This window comes from Pavona decussata, unplaced genomic scaffold, assembly GCF_977016875.1.
Source record: "Pavona decussata unplaced genomic scaffold, jaPavDecu1.1 SCAFFOLD_92, whole genome shotgun sequence".
NCBI classification, from domain to species: Eukaryota; Metazoa; Cnidaria; class Anthozoa; order Scleractinia; family Agariciidae; genus Pavona; species Pavona decussata.
The window spans coordinates 3450001-3469101 of NW_028145509.1; the positions used below are offsets into that span (position 1 = coordinate 3450001).

The following is a 19101-nucleotide window of genomic DNA, read 5'->3' on the forward strand; positions in this document are numbered from 1 at the left end:
GTTTTCACATGTAAACACCCCCTTACTATAATTACTTTTTAGTGACTTCTATAAAACACCCGAGAAGAACTTGAAAAAATTGGTTGTAATCCATTTTAATCCTAGCCATCCGTAGCCAAACATAACTAATACAACTTTCTGTGCACTGGTGGGGTTATTGTTAACAAAAATGAAACAATTTCAACTATTCCATCGATTCGGAAGTATGTTTTTTGGCCATGCATTCAAAGTTGCACTAAAATAGGTGACACTGCCCCTCTAAGGATCGAAACGGACGAACAAAATGGGTCACTCAGCCTTTGTAGTACAATGGAACGCCGAATATAATAAATACGACCACCTTCGGACCGTAAAAATGTGTTCGTAATAATGGGGTTGTCGGATTAACGAGGTTGTAAAACTAAGGAAATGGCTGGACTTTCAATTCGTTCGGGGCACAAAAAGTGGTTGTAATAAAGCCCCGTCTACACGAGCAATTTTTATGTGGCAATTTTTATTAGCCCGTGTAGATAAAGAGAAATGACCAATTTTTATGTGGCAATTTTATGTGGAAATGACCAATTTTTATGTGGCAATTTTTATGTGGCAATTTTTATTAGCCCGTGTAGATAAAGAGAAATGACCAATTTTTATGTGACAACTACATTTGCTGAAAAGCTGGCGTGTAATTGCCACAAAAAAAAATTGTCCGTGTAGACGAGATGTGACAATTTTTTCAATGTCATCTGTAGAACCCAGTCTCCCTACAGTCCCTAACATTTGCGCATCCATGGTCATCTCCGCTGTGCGAAATTATTACTGACGCAAATTAACAACAAATATTTATCGAGTCATCTACACGGGCAAATAAAAATTGCCACATACAGTTGCCACATAAAAATTGCTCGTGTAGACGGGGCTTGACGAGGTGGTCGTGACGCGGGGTTCCACTGTATTGGCATCACAAAAAAAAAACACAAAAAAACAAAAAGAAGAGATCACAGCCCCCCCCCCCTCCCCCTCACCCCCTCCACGATGTCCCTGTTATCCGCTTATCCGCTCTAGAAATTTGCCGACAAAAATTGAGAGCATGTCATGTTCCGTGAGGTTCCTTCACCAACAGGCACCTACCCTGAAACCATCAATGCTACGTCTTATAACACTGTCATTCACTTTATTTATCTGCCTTTTTCTGTAAAAAGAAATGGCTTCAAATTTTGACTCCAAGAAACATTTTACTGAATACAATTCTCGATGCTTTAAGCATTAACAACAATAACATTTTTGTTTTTTACATATTAACATCCTCATAGCTAAAGATTTCCTACATCGAATTTCTTCACGAACACCGCGCGTGACGTAGAATATCGTTACATAACCTCGCACCTAAAAACGTTGTACGACTTAAAATTACGAACTACTAGTCCTACAGACCCATGCATAAACAACATTCCAACCGAAAAGATTCTAACAGAATTCAACTTTTTAACTTCAACATTCTAACATTTGAAAAATGCAATACAAAGCTTTTTTGCTAAGAGTATTACATATGTCACTAGCTGAGGAGTGACTATCCTTGGCCTAACCGTGCCTATCCAGCGAGCCGAGTCCCTTGGACAAGGCTGCTAGTATCCCATTAAAAAGAACGCTGGTAAAAAGTTAGAAAAAGGTTTTTGCTTTGAGAGCTGAAAGTTAACAAGTTTTTTCCGAATTTTAGGAACCATTGAGTGCATTGAATTCCGGATGCCACATTCAAAGGAAACAAAGACAAATAGCGCCGACCAGACTCCACATACTTTTTTTAGTAAACCACAAACGATTTAGATAACTCACAGACCCACAATAAATTATCATTTTTCAGCTCTTAAAGTAAAAACCTTGTCTTAAACGGCCTTTTCTTAGTTTTACGTTTGATCAAAGTCGAGTCTTGCCTTAGAGGCAAGTCTTAAGGAAGTGATCAAAACTACTATACTCGAACAGGACCCACCAAACCACAAAATAGATGGTGGTCTCTGCGTGCTCCCCCCCCCCCCCCCCCTTTCCTCAAACTTAGAAGATGGTGTCCTTATTGCATAGCCACACCTCTATCCAGCAGTAAAAAATCACGATGAGATTCAAACCTCACTTTTTTTATCTAGCAATGCTGACTCTTGCTAGCTGAATATTTCGGTGTCAACTCAAACTTTTAAGCCTATAAATTATGTTGGTAATATTCATGAGGTAGGTGGTGTATTCGATAACCTCCCTACCCCAGACAAGGTGGATCCTCTTCGAACAAACTTGTTATGACCAGTTCCCTTAGAACTTCTTAATAACAACTTAGTAACCGTTTTAAGTGAGGATTCCTCTCTCCAAAACCCATGTCTCTTTTCAACAAAATTCCTCTTAGAAACTAAGGCCCAGTACAGACACGATACCTGTCATGCACCGTACCAAGACGAACGCAGTTGTTTGGCAGAAAGACGGCATCTAAATCAGTTAATCCTATCCGACAGATTTCAACTAGGCAAGGCAAAACCTCAGGGTGCGGTAGAAATTGTTGCATAATACATAATATTTTCAAAACATTTTATACAATTTTATACTATATATTCAATAATCTTAGAAACATTGTAAATAGTATCTTTCTCATCTTTTTCAGTATTTTCATTTATCATTTTCATTACTTTTTCCTTTTATTATTATTATTATTATTATTTTATTTTGTGACTATTCCTGTAAAGTAGCTGGTTAGCTAAGTGTTTAATCACGTTAATAAACTTACTTACTTTACTTACTTACTTACTTAATACAACATTAGAGAGAATGTGTACTAGTTTGGTACGGCGTATGAGAGGTACTGAGTCTTAAGATTGTTATTCCAGGTTAAACGTAAATAACTTAATAATCTTTGGCTTAATTTTAAAAAAACAAATACAACATTTAACAGCATTCAACCCAACAGTGGTACAGTCTCTCTCCTCCGCAGAGACTCTCTCAAAAAAAAAAGGAGCAAAAAGTCAGAAACGGAAAAAGTAGCGCGGGGGTCGACGGGAAGAGCTTCTCTCCCTTCCCAGCGTTCCATGGGCTCCTCATTATTCACTCTCTCCAGTCTCTCATTTGTCTCTGCTTCCTGTCTTCCTAAGCTAAACCGTAAACAATTTCTTAATCTTTGGCATACCGTATTTGCCTATTTTATTAAAAAATTAAATATTTAAGCAACCGCAATAAATTAAATTCAACAAAGCTATAAGCAACACGAGAGAGGAAGCGGCAGTTGTTTTTGGCTCATGCAACACAAGCCTAAATTTTTTTTTCCTCACCCTACTAATATTTACAAGGCAACTCATTCTGTAACGTAATTAATGGACGCGGGGACGGGGAAGATGAGATGGAGTAAGACACTTTCTTTAGCCACGTTAGAGAAAGGGGTGGAAAAATATAACATTTACCTTAATTTCAATAAATACCGTAAAATGGCGCACAAACGCCCAGGAGGTGCAATCGTTCACAGGTCTCAGGGAGGCGCATTTTGTGTTTCAGAATAAACCTTATTCCAAAATGGCTACCATTTTTAAGTTTAAAAGCGAGGAAAGAAGAATATTAAAATGCTAGCCATTTTGGAATAATGTTTGGGCTTGAAAACGAAAGGCAGGTACAAAGCTTGGAACACAAGGTTAGCAACATGAAACAGCTGGCTCTAACATTTCATTGGTTTGTACACAGGAGGGGTTTTATCGGAAGAATGTTAACGTCTGAGATTTGGACAGCGTGACGTGGGAAGGGGGAAGGGGAGGGTTGTTTCTCAAAGAGGCATATCCGGGAGTTTACGGTAGTACACTAAATTTTCTTCTCATTATATATGATCCTCCATTGAAAGTATCTGGATATCAGGAGCTGACCTGGCCATGTGTCTTGAAAACCTGACGTTATTTTGTGATGTACTCGCGGGCGCCAACTGCCGGGCCGAAAACTTCAAATCGAGAGTGGGACTGGGACTGGGACTACTACTAGGCCGTTCCGGACTGCCTCGAACCCATGACTTGGCAGAGTGAGGACTGAGACCAGCAAGAAAAGACGGAGTTGACTTCCGGTTAATTGACAAGTCACCTGAGAAGGAGAAAAAACAATCGTAAAGCGTGATATATGGTACTTTTTAAGCATTACCAAGTGCTTGCATTACCTTGAAATTGTAAGGAAATAGTCGCCAAAAGTGATGAAAGTAAAGACAGTTCTATCTCACAAAAGTCGAATAGGTTGAAAGCGAAAGTTTTTTGAACAGGAAAACTTCTATCTCTTGGTTCAAAAACTGCGCAAACTTTGGTTTGTACACTGAGCTCAGTTTTGTAAAAGTGACACACTGAAGACGGAAACTTTTCTTTGCGTTTTTACGTTCCGTTTATAGCTTCCAAACGAAAAATTCAGAAAACAATCTCCAGAGTGGAAACTTTTGAAAATTTGAAAATTTTGTAAACAGAAACTTTGGATGCTTCGACGTGTTTAATCTTACTGGGACACGCTGTATGTTATTCTGCATTCGGTTGGAACCTGTTGGTTACATTTGCTTCCAGTTTGAATCAGTTCACTTTCATTTCATTAATTGTTGTGATAGATTCTGTGGCCCCATTAAAAAAAATTAAAAAAAAAAACACTTCTTTTTCAAATTAGTGGACAGGTTACGCGAATACCGGGAAATGTACAGGCTAAAGTGAGAAGAGTGGAATCTCGAAAACACGGCAAATGTGGCCGATCGCAGGATTTAAGGCATCTACCCATACTCACCTCTTGTGTGTTGAAATGTTTGACTTGGTTTAGGTATTGATGTCTTTACAGCATGTTTTGGTGCTGAATAAGATGAACTTTGATCTTGGCGGATCACTAAAAAGAGAAAACATAAGCTGCCATTCAAAGGAAGAATTTAATTTGTGGCAATTTTATTTCAATAAAGCCAAACGAAGAACCTTTAGACATAATACCTATTTTCCCAGGATCAAAAATAATAAATTGCTTTCCTTTCCTTTCTGAAAACCATAAAATTAAGAATAAACGCCCTGGAATTAAATTCATTCAAAGGGATTTTTTGGGCGCAAAGTTTCGGAAGGGCTTATTTTGGGGTTGGGAGATGGGAGAGGGGGGGGGGGGAGATTGAAGAAATTTCAGAATTGGTTGCTTGGACAACAAAAACAATTTGAAGCACTAACCTAAGAGCTTAAAAGAGCTACAGTCTGTAACCCTTACAAACCATGGCCTTATAGCCTGAGAACTGTGGGGAGAAGGGAAAGCGCGCTTAAGATCATCTTACTGTACTGGGCTATCATGCGGGTAAACAAAAGAACCGAAACTTGGAGCAGGCAAAAGGAGGGGGAGCTGCATGGGAAGAGCGAGTCTATTCTCGTCTAGACGAGCTCACGTCACTCTCTTAATCTTCCTTCTCCCAAAGTGGGGCATTGGGCAAAGAGAACGGGAAGCGGTGCGGAGCGAGCAGAGCGCGGTCTAGGAGCGAGAAAGAAAGGAAGGGCTCATCCACTCAGCTATCAATAAAGGGACTGTTAGCTGTGTAATTGACGCAACGGTTGTGTCTTCAAGAGCAACTGCGCCAAAAGCAACCCAGAACAGGTCATCAACTCTGCGATTTTGGTTCTATGGTAACACTCTCCTACTGAGCGAGAAGATTAAGCCTCGACGGCTGACCCTTGATGGGCACTGCCGCCGCCATGCAGAGCTACTGCGTAGGAGACATCTCATGGCAAGCACAATCCCGGTCGACCCACCAAGACCATGCGTAGGACCACTATCAAGGACACAGGTGTAGAGAACAAGAAAGAATTACTCAGCTACATGCAAGATTGTGTTATGTGGACTGTTTAACATCGGACTCGACTCAAATCGATGCCCTATTTAATAGGGCATTTAATTAGTTACTATAGATATTATAATTAATTTGCATTATTGATGAATTATTTTATTTATAATTTAATATTTTTTGTAAGGCGCAGTTGAATATTTTTATAGAAACTGCGCGGTATAAATTTAAATTTATTATTATTATTATTATTATTATTATTATTATTATTATTATTATGATTATGATTATGATTATGATTATGATTATGATTATGATTATGATTATTATTATTATTATTATTATTATTATTATTATTATTAAATTTATTATCGTAGCTTGGTCAACGGATGATGATGATGATGATGATGATGATGATGATGATGATGATGATGATGATGATGATGATGATGATGTATTACTCCCCTTTTAGGAAAGAGAGTAATACAATGCCCCTAAAAACGACTGCGTGGAAGGCTAGAATCTCAGTTATCAATTCAGTTTTTTGCCCATTTCTCAGCTATCAGTCAAACCCTATGAACGCCCTCATTTTAACCTCCGAACACCCCCCTAGACCCCACTATGACAACTAAAGGGTACTAGGTATGTGCAACAATCCTCAGCCAATCGAAACCAAGTGCTGACACCACTACAACTCCAACAGAAGTTTACTGTAAGTTTTTAATTAATTACCACATGTTGTCCCAGAGATTCCTGTTGCAAGCACAGCTCTGTTGAGGAATGACGGATCTGAAAAATGGTTTAAACAAAATACATAGTCCAAGACTGATTTCATTCAGATTCGTTGTCGCTATGATTTGTAATTGCGGGTTACTTAACCTTCAATTGACCCACATGAAAATTCACACACACGATGAAACACTGACTTGCTTGTTAAATTATCTCTGAAAATGCGTGGTTATTCCCGATTCTCTTTTTGGATTCCAGCAGCCCTTGCCAAGATCTAGCTAAGATCTGCTTTTCCCATACTCATAAACTGCGCAAAAATAGTTCTAAATTAGGAGGCACCACCCTCGAGTCCCCTCTTTCTCAATAATTTATATTGTGAGGGTCCACAAAATATCCTTGCCCGTCAGCCCACGGAATATCAATTGAGATCCCTCCCCCCTTCCCCCTTCCCGGCCTCTTCAAACAATTTCCATGTCCAGGAAACTGAAAATATAACAAGTATCTCTGAAACAAAAAAGATATGAGTATTCCGCTGAACACTTTCTCAGTACACTCTTCCATTTAGTCACTTGGTTTGATTACCCATGCGCGCTTTGTTTCAGTGGGTTACTGAGAGCGCTATTTTCAAATTTGAGCCGTGCAATTAAAAGACGCGTATTTAGCATGATGTTTTCAGATGTCAAAAGAAATTTGCCAAGCTAACCGTTGCTAGCCTGTTGTTGAATTATTGTACATTTGAGTTGTACGCATTCATTGGATTACGTTAACTACATAAGAAAGTTTAAGGCCTTGTATTTTGTTAATATTGTTTCATTCTGAATGTTTATAAGGGACCATAAGCCCAAGCGCCAGCGTAGATTCTTTGTATTTTAGATCTAATTGATTGTTTAAATTGATCCATGGTCGATGGTCGATGATCGATTGCAATTGAATAAATACGATTCATAGTCTCCTTCCATATTGGCGTTTGTTTTTTCGCCCAACGGAACAATAACATCTCATGGCTTCGGAAACAATGAAAATATAATTACCTAAAGTTGAACCTGTGACATTATTGTGACCGGGTGATGCTTCTTCATTGCGTGACAAGTCATCTATGGGTGTCGTGACCAGAATCACGCCAGGTGGTAAAGAGAGGTCATCTTCATCTGGCTCTGAGTCTGGTTTTTCTGTTTCTGTGTGATTTGGCGGAGTGTGTTGTGCGATTAGGTGGTCCTCTGTGATGAGTGCAGTTGAGCTAGGAACAGCAAGGGGTGCAGGAATAGGAGCTACACCCTACCAAAATAAAACAATTACAATCAACGGTGCTTTTGGGGGGTATTGTATTATTATTATTATTATTATTATTATTATTATTATTATTATTATTATTATTATTATTATTATTATTATTATTATTTTGTATTATTATTATTATATTTATAATAATAATAATATCGATTTTACTCCGAATATTTCAATAAAGTTTAATTTAAAATAATAATAATAATAATAATAGAGTATCCAACAAAATGAGGTTCTTCATCTACAATATCTGCACTATAAATTAAAGGCCCAGATCAGTGGCAGAACTTAATCTAGTTTCTTTAGCATGAACCCACTGGGAGCATTTTATAAGCAAGGCCCAGCGCTACCTAGTCTCCTTCGCTACCTGCACCATTTACGACGTCTCACGTTATTGGTGAAGAGGACAATTAAGAACAAACAAGAAAAATGCAGCTAAACACAAGAAACAATGGGGCTGACTCTGGGAGTGTAAAGTTGAAGAGAAACTTATCCTTGGGTTCAACTAGCACTCTATAAGGACCGAACAACTGAAAATTTAAACTTACAATAAAGGCTTCATTTAAAAACTAAAATTGGACAAAGATAAACAAATTCAGAGAAAGAGTATGAGGAATGTGCATGCCTACGGTGAGGCTCAGGAGCTAAGATACAAACAGCTATTGGGCCGAGTTTAGTAGGGTACACCAGGGGTATCTGGGTAGGGGAACCCTACAAAACCTACTCCTAACATTATCTTGGAATCAGACACCTGCAGTTGACCAGCAGTGTGTGGCGAGAGGTATGTTGGCTGCATCTCCCTCCAGATTAAGTCACATTTTGCCAAAACGTACCTTTGATGCCAGATCTATGAGATACATCCATTGATGGCGTTTTAAGTTAGTTTCACACTAGATGAGGAAGACAGAAAAAAACAGCAACATCAGCAAATCGATATCTACAGTGTATGAGCTGTACTCCGACATCAAATGTGTGACAAGTGACCTAGATCACATCAGAATAAATATCAAGTGGACACTCAATGAATGGAATGGTATAATGTGTCCATCACTACATGTACAGCAAGAAAAGCAAACATTATGCCATAACTTCAGTGCCACGAGTTAATTAATAGATGATGTTTTCAGTCAGTGGCCTAATCATACTTGGAAAAAGAATATCGGAGTTCTTCCATCAGGGGTTGAACCTATGACCTTGCAATTACTAGGTAAGATGCTCTAGCTACCACTGATCTACAGTAGACTTGCGGGATCTAGGCCATTAAACTAGGTTCTTGTGACAAAAAAACTGCATACTGAACCTAGTTTAAAGGCTTAGCTCCCACGAGTCTCCTGTGCCTCAGTGACAGTGCAACTAGTAATCGGAAGGTCATAAGGTTCAACTACATGTGTTACTGACTGAAAAAAAAAAAACATCTATCATTGCCACAAGTTGTTAATGCACAATGTAAGCAGTTTGAGCAGTAAGCAGTGCTCGAACTTAACTTTTTCACTAACTAGTCCCTGGGGTAGTGCGGTGTACAATTTCCTAGCCAAAAGGATAATAATGATGGTTATAATTTGTTGCAAAAAGCGATAAAACTCACTCTTAGATCTTTCTTTCTTTCTTTCTTTTTGCTTCCTCTTTTGCAATCAATAGAAATATCTGTAATTTTTTTCCTTAACTTCTCTTTCCAAAACCTCCCCTTATGGGTGATCAAAAAAATGTGGCCATCTTGGTTTCTAATGGTGAGTGCAACCAGAGGAGTGTCTAAACCACCAAGGTTGGTGGGAATGGGGAAGAGAGAGGCGTGCTCCATCACACAATGTATGTTAACTAGGGGCCCCATTGGTAGTTCAGGTTGCACTCACTGTTACCAACCAAGATGGCGGCAGTTCAATCAAAGTGTATGAGTTTCGAAAATCCCATGGAAAAATGGGGGACGGTGAACAGCAGCTTACTTAGTCCTGCACTAGTGGACCACCACTAAGGTCAAGCACGGAGTAAGGCAACACTAATGCACAAATTTATTAGTGTCAATTAAAACACTGCTAGCAATGCTTTTGTTTAAGACAGTCACATAACTCAAGCCTATAAATGATTGTGTTAAGATCTCTTCTGTTAAATTGTGCCTTCCACCAAATGACCAAAGTTACTGGTAATTTTTACTGTCCTATGTTGATGACCTTCCATCAGCACAGGTGATGTGGAGGTCTCACATCTTTTTTTTCTTTTTTTTTTTTTTTACCTTAAACAGGTGAGTTCCTCGTTCCGTATTTAGGTAAAAAGGAAAGCTGTAGGTTCCTCTCCTCGCTATATTACACTTGGTGCTTGAAGACAACTCAATGGATCCTCTGAACTGCAACATATAACATTTTTACACAAAGAATAATACACAGAATAATAATAATAATAATAATAATTTATTATAAACAATATTTTAAGAGGAGACCTCCAATCACCTGACAGTGGTTTTCAGGAGGGTCCTCTGTACATGTATTAAAATAAAACTAAAATACAGCTAAAAACTGGGACACAACTAACTACATGTAACTAACTAACTAACTAACAAAATACAATATAATTTTTCAAAAAACATTTCAATGGTGCCTTATTTGAAGGGCTCGGCATTGAAACCTGTATTATTCCATATGAGCTCTACTATGGCTTGAGCCGTACAAAACTACAGTAACATTAATGTTTCTTTCAATTATCATAGTCTTTTCATAGAGCTCGCAGAGTCATTTGGATGTTCAATTCTGATTTCAAGACTAAATCACCACTTCAAGTCAATGTAACTGAATTTGACTAAGACTTGCCATCCTTATGTAACGTTTTTCTGTAACTGCAGTTTCATGCAACAGTATTTTGTCATTTCATTTCCTAGGAGTTTTAGAGCCTTGACCCTTGTCATAATTTACCCTAAAACTGAAAGGTTTCATCACCACAGCTTATGCTCAGCAGATGTCTGTAGAGGTGCAAATGCATTTATAAAAACTTACATTATCCCTGTTATTAGTTGCTTTATCCCTGTAAAACAGCATCCATACTCCTCTGATAACAACCCAATACTGTATCCACTGAAAAACAGTAACACAAAAATGGTTAAGTTTGTGCAATAATAATTTCCTTAGCTCAAGATATAGGCAATTTATCACAAACTTTCAGCAAGATGGCCCTTAAGCACTGTACGTGCTGGACCATCTAAAAAAAATACTTATCCCTCTCCCAAATGACCAGTGACAAAATAGAGCTTCTTTGAACATTTTTTCAAGGCTAAAAGGGCACTTGCAGTGCTGTTCCATAAAAAACAAACCAATTAAGGACTTGGTCTAAAACTACATTGAGTGGAAATTTGGCTGTGGATTCCAAATAATTTGCTGCAGCTTAGCTCTAATTTGGCACAGACCATTATCAAGTATGAAACATAGTTCTGTTTCTAATATTATTATGAACTAAATTAGATGAATTTATTAGTCTAAAAAATCAAGATAAGTTAAAAATAAATAAATAAATAAATAAATAGGCATAAGTCTGTACAATGGCAATATCTAGTTAGTAGAACTATTATAATTTGGGACAAATATTTGAATTTTATTTCTTTTCAATTAACATGTAGGTTTCAACAAAGCCCATCAAATTATTGATTAATAATACTTTTAAATCTAAAAATGTGTCTTATTTTTGTATGTTTCCATTTAGCTTTAATTTCTAAATTAATTATTTCATTGTATTTTACTTTTTAGTTTTCCTTCTTTTTTTTTCTTTTAGGATCCTTCATAATTCACTTTAAGGGGCCATTGTCATTCATCCTTATTCAAGATTATTTAATAATAATTATTTTTAACTGCTCATTGCTATGGCAACACACCAGGGCCCAGTTGTTTGAAAACTGATTAACACTAAACCTCAATTAAAAATTAACCAAAGTTTTCATGAATCTCATGCATTAAAAATGTTTTTAAAAGCTAATTTTATAAGCTCGTGGTAAAGTTAAAATATAATTCACATCTGAGGAAGAAAAATATTTTTGAGGAGTCTTCATTGATTAGTAATTTGTAAACTAAATTGAATTGAACTTAATTCACTATTACCCAGGATTAGCTTAATTGGGCTTTCAACAACTGGGTCCAGTTCATAAGTTTGGCATTCAGGTTTTCTACCTCACTTTCCCTGGACATTTGCAGACATGGCATCTGCAACGGCAGTCCTAACATCTGACTACAAGGCCATGTTGCAAAGTGCACCAAAGGCTGAAGAAATAATATTGAGAAAGACTAGAGCAAGTAATGACTTGAGTCAGAGCTCAAGCATCAAATTTGTTATTAAGAAATGGAAACTTACCAGTAAGTCCCCATTTCCCATTTCATTTCTTTGGTTTTCTTAAGGACGGTGCCTACTATTGTTATTGCGCATACGTTCTGCGCATCTCGAGATACTTGGGTTTCCTATATGGGTGGTGCCTACTAATACAGGGATAATTTTGCGCAGTTTAAAACTATACGGAGAAAGCAGAACTTAGCAAGTGCTTTTGGTATCTCGAAGGAAAATTAAGGGTAACCATGCATTTTTCAGAGAACATTAAACTTCAATTTAGGAAAAAAAAATCCCATACATTGCTTTATATTTTGGCACTTTTTGAAGATATTATTTCTTAATTATCTCTGAAAAATGCGTGGCTACCCCCAATTTTCGTTTTGGATTCCAAGAGGCCTTGCTAAGATCAGTTTTTTCCCGCATAGGACTTCATAAGCCGCACAAAAATACTTCGGTATTAGTAGGCACCATCCTTAATTCTAACCAAATTCTTATTTTTGGAGAAACGTATTTTGATTTCCAAGAGCCTTTGTGTTTAGGTATTTCAACCGTTTTAGATGCGGCACAATGCAGACATGTCAGGTTTGGAGCTGGCTTCCATGGCAATATGCTTTGTTGATAATTTGCATATTGGATTCACAAATGGAATGACCAGCATCAAAAGAATCAATATGCTTTTGGCTTGCTGTCTAAGAGATCATAATAATATCATCTGGAATTCTTTACAGTTGGTACATAATTTGCGCTTTCTTAAAGGAACACTCCTTAGCCTGTTCCAGGCTCTGCGAGAGATGTGACAAGGGCCTGCCCAACTTGCTCTCGCTCCATCGCATCTCTTACAGAGCCTGGAACAGGCTAAGCACTGCTACAAAGAATTCTCTGCATTTTGGTAAAAACTGCTCAAACATTTGACAAGGTACTCTTCCGCTTATTCGAGGGTGGGCATTAATATTAACTTTTTGGGCTTTCAGGTGATTTTGAGGTGGGTGCTCATTAGAAGGTGGGTATTAGTAAATCAAATAAATACAGTATATACATCACTCATCTACATAGGAAACAGTTTGATAAGTTTTAAAACTTTAGTTTATGGTTATTAACTAATTAAAAGTTTTCTCAGTTTTTAGCTTTTAACTCTTGTGATCATGTGAAGCACATCTGAATATTTATATAGAAAACGCGCCTTACAAATTCCTACTATCACCAGTATTATTACCAGTATTATTATTATAATGGCAGTAAAAACTTCTGGATGCCCAGGGGCGCTTTCCATTCGACCAAAAATTCCGGAAATTCCGGGTTTGGGAGCGAATGGAACAGACATTTTCCGGAATTTCATTCCGAAATTTTGGGTGTACCTCGCGAGGTTGGCCTAAAATTCCGGAAAATCGGAATAACCGGAAAATTCCGTTCCATTCGACCATTCCTGCTCACGCCCAGTTTCTCAGAGCCCGGAAATCGAGGAAAATAGAGAGGTATCGTGCCCTCAAAGTAGTCGCGGACTCGGTTTACAGTCAACCCAGGTCACGCGTGAACAGTATTTCCAGGAATGAAATGAACATTCAAATTTCTCTTTGTAATGTCCGACTTGTGAATGGAATGTTGGACATTTCTCTGGAAATCATCCAAAAGATGCATTAGCTGAAAAAAAGATTCAAAATACTTGGGAAACAATTGTTATTCTTGAAATATTCAATTTTGCATTGTAAAGAAAAATTCATAGCTTAATTTATACCGTCAATAAGCTAGGGAAATTTATACGGGAACTCTGCAATCTCGTTGACGATTTTCAAAACTCCGTTCAAATTTCAAAAATATCGTTCACGCGTGACCTGGGTTGACTGTAAATTCCTACGCATGTAGGAGCTACCCACACTGAACAGCGTTATGTCGTCCTCCTCGTCCAATACTTCGCTTATTTCAACTTCATAGTCGTCAAGCAACTCTAAAGCAAGTAAAATAGTAAATAAAAGAGTCCGCCATTTTTTGATCCCCCTGTTTATTTTGTATTTTCGCGCGAACATTGGTACGTGATGGACTGGGACGGCTTGGTTGAAACCAACCGGAAAATACTGTTCCATTCGTCACATGGAATACTCGAAATTTCATTCCGGAATTTTTGGTCGAATGGAAAGCGCCCCAGATATCCTAAACAATGATTAGGCGGCTGGCCGTAGCCAATCAATGCAACGACCAAAGTCCTCACAATTAAAATCCCAACTCCTAGTCATAAAGATCCTAGTAATTAAATTATAAAACTATTTACTATCCATTTATTTTTATTATTATTATTATTATAATTGTTATTATTATTATTATTAATCTTTTCAAGTTGCAATCTTTTTACATCCCAACCATCCACTGCCAAGATAATAATATCATGGCTGATAAATAACTCCTTAATTTTGGCACGTGATTGATTACTATGGCAACGTTTTTCGATACAATAAACAAGCCAAAAACTCACGATTGTGAGTGTTATTTGTTACCCATGATGTTAAAGGGTAATCAGATGTTATAAACGTAAAATTAGGAAATAATTTCACTTGCATTTTGTCAAAATTCTAATAATTTCCCAAGCCTAATCAAGCGAGGGAAATTATTAGAATTTTAGCATAACACACATGAAATTATTATTTCCCTAATTTCACTTGTCAACATTTGATTTATTACCCATACTAATAACTTAGATAATTAATTACTAATACTAGTTTCTGTGTAGTCTAACAGGGTATTTGCTAACTAAACTAAACTGCACCTTATTTTAATGTTTCCCACGATACAAACATGTTTTTTTTGGCTATAATTTCCAAGCGACGCTAAAAATAGGTGACAGTCTGCTCCCTTTTAGTTAAACATACATCCATGTTATCATTATAATTTCAGAAGCATGTGTTAATGGTTTTGAAGTGTATTGTAGTATTCATTACAATGCCATATTGGTTTTACTTGGCGAAATATTTCCTTTTTCTGATCATTTTGTTAGGGGAACTTGGGGTAGCATGGATGGTTTCGAATTTGATATCGATTTCTAGTTATTGGCTTGTGTTAAGCAGAAAGGATGAGAAATGCATGATTAATTAATAAACCATGACACTCAATGCACAGCAGCCGGCTGGTACAAAGATTATTTTTCCCATTCACTCACGGAAGTACAAAAAAAGTTCATTTTTCATTTTTATGAAAAATTATGTAGCTTGATTATCTCTCCTCGCAGCCAAATAACTAAATTTATAAAGATACGCCATACATATTCAATGTTACGTAGTGATGAGCTTGAGTCAACTCATTTACACCTGACAATTAAGGTCCGACAGATATGATCTCAATATAAACTGAAGCGATGAGACGACTTCCTTCCCGTTCTACTTCCCGAAGGCTTGAGGTTTTGATTACAAATCGAAAATTGCTTGCTACAAATTAAACTGACCAAGTGCATGTGAAAATCGTTCTAATCATTACTGATATATTGAATAATTTGGGTCTTAAAACAGTTCAAACTGTTTCAGTTAATCGCAACGCATCTAAGATTAAATAGCTGCCGCAGATGTGGGGTTAATTAAATTTTCGAGACTGCTTCGATATATAAACAGAGATGAAATGAACCTAGGATTCCCTTAAGATCTTGAGCTAGGAAAAACAATCTTATTTGTTAGACCTTGTGACTAAAGTGTAAAGGTAAGCTTATATATATAAAGCTCACTAAAAAAGATTCGGTACCTTGCTACGGCCTTCTTTCCTCAGTATGTAGTCTTCATAATATTTCGCGCCATCACCCGCCATAGCTGTCTTCAGCACCTGAAGTTTGTAAACATAGAATGAAGCACAGATGTTAAAGAAAGATTTTTCGAAAACTAGATCTCTGAACTAACACGGGAGTTTTTTATCCGGTACATGAATATTTGACCACGTCACCCGATTGACCTTACGCGCGATGTTGTTGACGGCTTTATGAATTTGACCAGTCACTATCCTTGTGTACATACATGTATATATATAAAATATAATCGAAACATGACTGACTGCGTCCTGTAACGTCACGCTTTTTGTTTATGGATGCACGTAAGAAAATCTGTGAGCAAAGCGCAGCCTATCACCTTGCAAAATTAAGCTTATATGGTCTTTCGATCATACGACAAAAAGTTTAATTTCTTCAGCTTGTTTTCTAGGTCAGCCATTTGGCTGTCACTTATAAATTGTTTTCTAAAGATTATTTGTTATTTGCCAACGTTATCGAAGAACTATTAAGCACGCTTTCGCTTCAATCGCTAGAATATAAAAACCCTCTATAATTCAAAGTTCGTACCTTACAATATGACATTGCGATTTGCGTCGAGTTGGCGCGGGCGGAGAACACTGTCTTTGAGGTGAAGTTTGGACACAAGTTCTCTACATGCTATATCACGGTTACACAATTTTTGAACAACAGTAGCGGTTATGGCTAAAACAAAATACCTACACTCAAACTAGCGTGAAAAGATCGAGGTCAAAGCAACTGAACCACAGAAAAAAATTCGGAAATGAACAGGATATGAATCAGACTTGCGTGTATTAAACACTCGACCTCTGGCAAATTAAAGCGAAAAAGCGAATCCTTTTGAATTAGTAAATTTCCCACTCACCTTTCATGAATGTTTGGCTTGCCATGTACGGTTTCGTTTTATTTTCATGACTGCAATCCTCGAGGTATCCGAAGGTTAAAGTTCGCACCACTCAATTCTGTCAAGAAACTGCGCCATTTTGTTTCCCAGCAACAACTGCGTGTGACCCAAGCGATATGAGCGTGACTTCCTGCACGACTTTCAGTCACGCAATCAGTGCGCATCCCAATTGTTAGGGTCACGATTAGGATTAGTGCGAGATAAAACCGATGATCAATGAAAATCGATTTAATTCGATAGCACTTAATATCAATTTCACTGATTGCGATTGATAATTGATGATCAAACGACGTTGTGATTATCGATTGTAATCGATTAGAGCAGTTTTCAGTTTGCTTTTAAATACTTTAACCACGCAGGAGTGTCTTTTTTTCAGACGTAAGTTAAAAACAGAAGTTTTAGAATGTGGCATCAGGAGAATTCACCATTCAGTTGGATGCAGTGGTGTTTAACAGAAACCAACTGACTGATAGATGAACTCACCATTACTTGGACGCAGAGGTGTTTAACAGAAACCAACTGACTGGTAGATGAACAGTCCTTACACAGCTACGGTATTGTGGCTTTTGTCACTTTTAGAGAAATCAAAGTTACAGCAATTATGAAACATATATTTGAACTGCGGATGAAAGATAAAATAGAAGAAAGATCCTCGGGCTTGTACGGTATCCGAACCCCTGAACCCTAGGCTCCTTGTTCAAAAGTTATCTACAGAACAAATTAAAATGCAGCAAAACCGTAAAGACAAGGTCAAAGCCCTTGATGTGTGGTTTTCAATGGACACTGGTCTAACATTTTCCCGAAACTACAAAGACAAAGAGAAAAAAGTAAAAACTGCGTTGGGCTGTTAAAAATTTTGGAGACTTACTCTGCTGTCAAAGAATCATGATGTTATAAAGTCTCGTATTATCATCACAATTAGTGTACATACTTGCTCCTTTTCAAAGAGGGACTCAATGGGTTTAACCGTCAGCGGTCAAACAAACTCTGACCTTAAGACAAACATTTTCAAGAAAATCCTTGATGTAATCGACATCAACCTAAAAGATGTCAAGAAATCCACGAGTTCAAGACTTGTGTCAGAGTTGTGAACGAAAAAAGTAATTTTATGACGTTATGGGACGAAAACAAGCTTTGCACCAAAACGTGCACGTCTAAGAAAATGTGTCCCACATGGGAGGGAAAGACGCTGTCGCGTCCTATATAATGTTTTCAGCATCATCAGGTTTTCGGAGCTCCCTCTGCGGGTGGACCGGTGAGGGTGGGACTCTGCAGAGACTCTGCGCCCAGTCCAGGGAGAATACACAAGCGGCGGGCCCACCTTCAGGGCCTTTATTCCGTCCCCTTGATCCGGTAGTGGGTAAAACGCAAGAAAAAAAATATACAAATTCCCTACCGTCATTGTTGTAAGTAGAAGCCACCAAACGAAACTAAAAAAGCGCTTGATGATAATGGGAGGCTCCAACCGAAGATTCAGTGACTTACCCTTTTAGGTAATCTTTGACGGAATTGTAACCCTTTCATGAAAAACAAAAAACGTACCCCTATCTTATGCCTCAAAGACATGTCAAAGGCAAGATAATATGCCCTACAGCACGACTATCCATACTAATATTAATGTAGTTACCGCCAGGTGTTTCTGTTCATTTTTGTGCTGTGCTGTCTGATATTTGAATTTATTCACTGTCCTTTCGGTCCATAGTTTAGGAAGGAAACGAAAGTTGTTTACTATTTACCAAAAATCCCCGGAAATTCCAATTGGGACGTAAATGGAACACGATCTTTCGGCTCGTACCACTGGAAAATTCCCGGGACGAACGGAAATTCTGAAAAGGTAGTCCTGTTTTCCCGGTTGGGAAGTCACGAATGGAAATTCTAATTCCATTATTTACACGTTTCACATGTTTGGTACTAGTTTAAGGCCTTTTGGCTCTCTCGGCCGTGCCAGTCAAGCGCTGCGCATCTAGCCGGAAATTTTGTTAAAATGGCGAACAAACCGTGATGTTCTTCCCGAGAGGAAACTCCCAAGGAAATTTCCGGAAGTTTTGGATAAATGGTAAACGGCCTCTAAGCAACTCACCCCATGGGGGGGGGGGGGGCACTTGGGTATAGGAGTGCCGCTGGGGGTTTGAAACCCTGACCCTGTTTAGGACGAAAATAACCTTAAATACCTACCCTGTGTAGGACAATGTCCTCTATTTTAAGACCCTATTTAGGACAAAGGACAACATCTAGCTCTTGTGTTACACAAGTGTTTATTGGCATTAGGCCCACTGTCACTTACCGAACGTGATGTTCCACACATTGAAACGCGAATACCAATCACAACAGATAAAATAATACACTACCTAGAAGTGATCCCAATGAAAAAAT

The 19101-nt window shown here is 37.9% G+C and overlaps 1 protein-coding gene across 5 annotated transcripts; it reads right to left on the minus strand.

Moving 5' to 3' along the window:
• Window positions 1-1133: 1133 nt before the first annotated feature.
• On the minus strand, window positions 1134-16846 carry LOC146473913 (uncharacterized). 5 transcript variants are annotated; one of them, XM_085117951.1, is made up of 10 exons: window positions 16690-16846; window positions 15788-15865; window positions 11917-12006; window positions 10756-10833; window positions 10002-10112; window positions 8608-8664; window positions 7522-7765; window positions 6494-6550; window positions 4741-4836; window positions 1134-4068 (listed from the first exon to the last, which is right to left on the minus strand). In XM_085117951.1, exons 2-10 carry the CDS (start codon window positions 15848-15850, stop codon window positions 3815-3817), a joined length of 1050 nt encoding a protein of 349 aa, XP_084974077.1. In that variant the 5' UTR covers window positions 15851-15865; window positions 16690-16846; the 3' UTR covers window positions 1134-3814. The 5 variants fall into 5 exon arrangements, with proteins under 5 accessions (XP_084974077.1, XP_084974076.1, XP_084974079.1 ...); XM_085117950.1 differs by lacking the exon at window positions 16690-16846 and adding an exon at window positions 16374-16527; XM_085117953.1 differs by lacking the exon at window positions 11917-12006.
• Between the last annotated feature and the right edge of the window lie 2255 nt (window positions 16847-19101).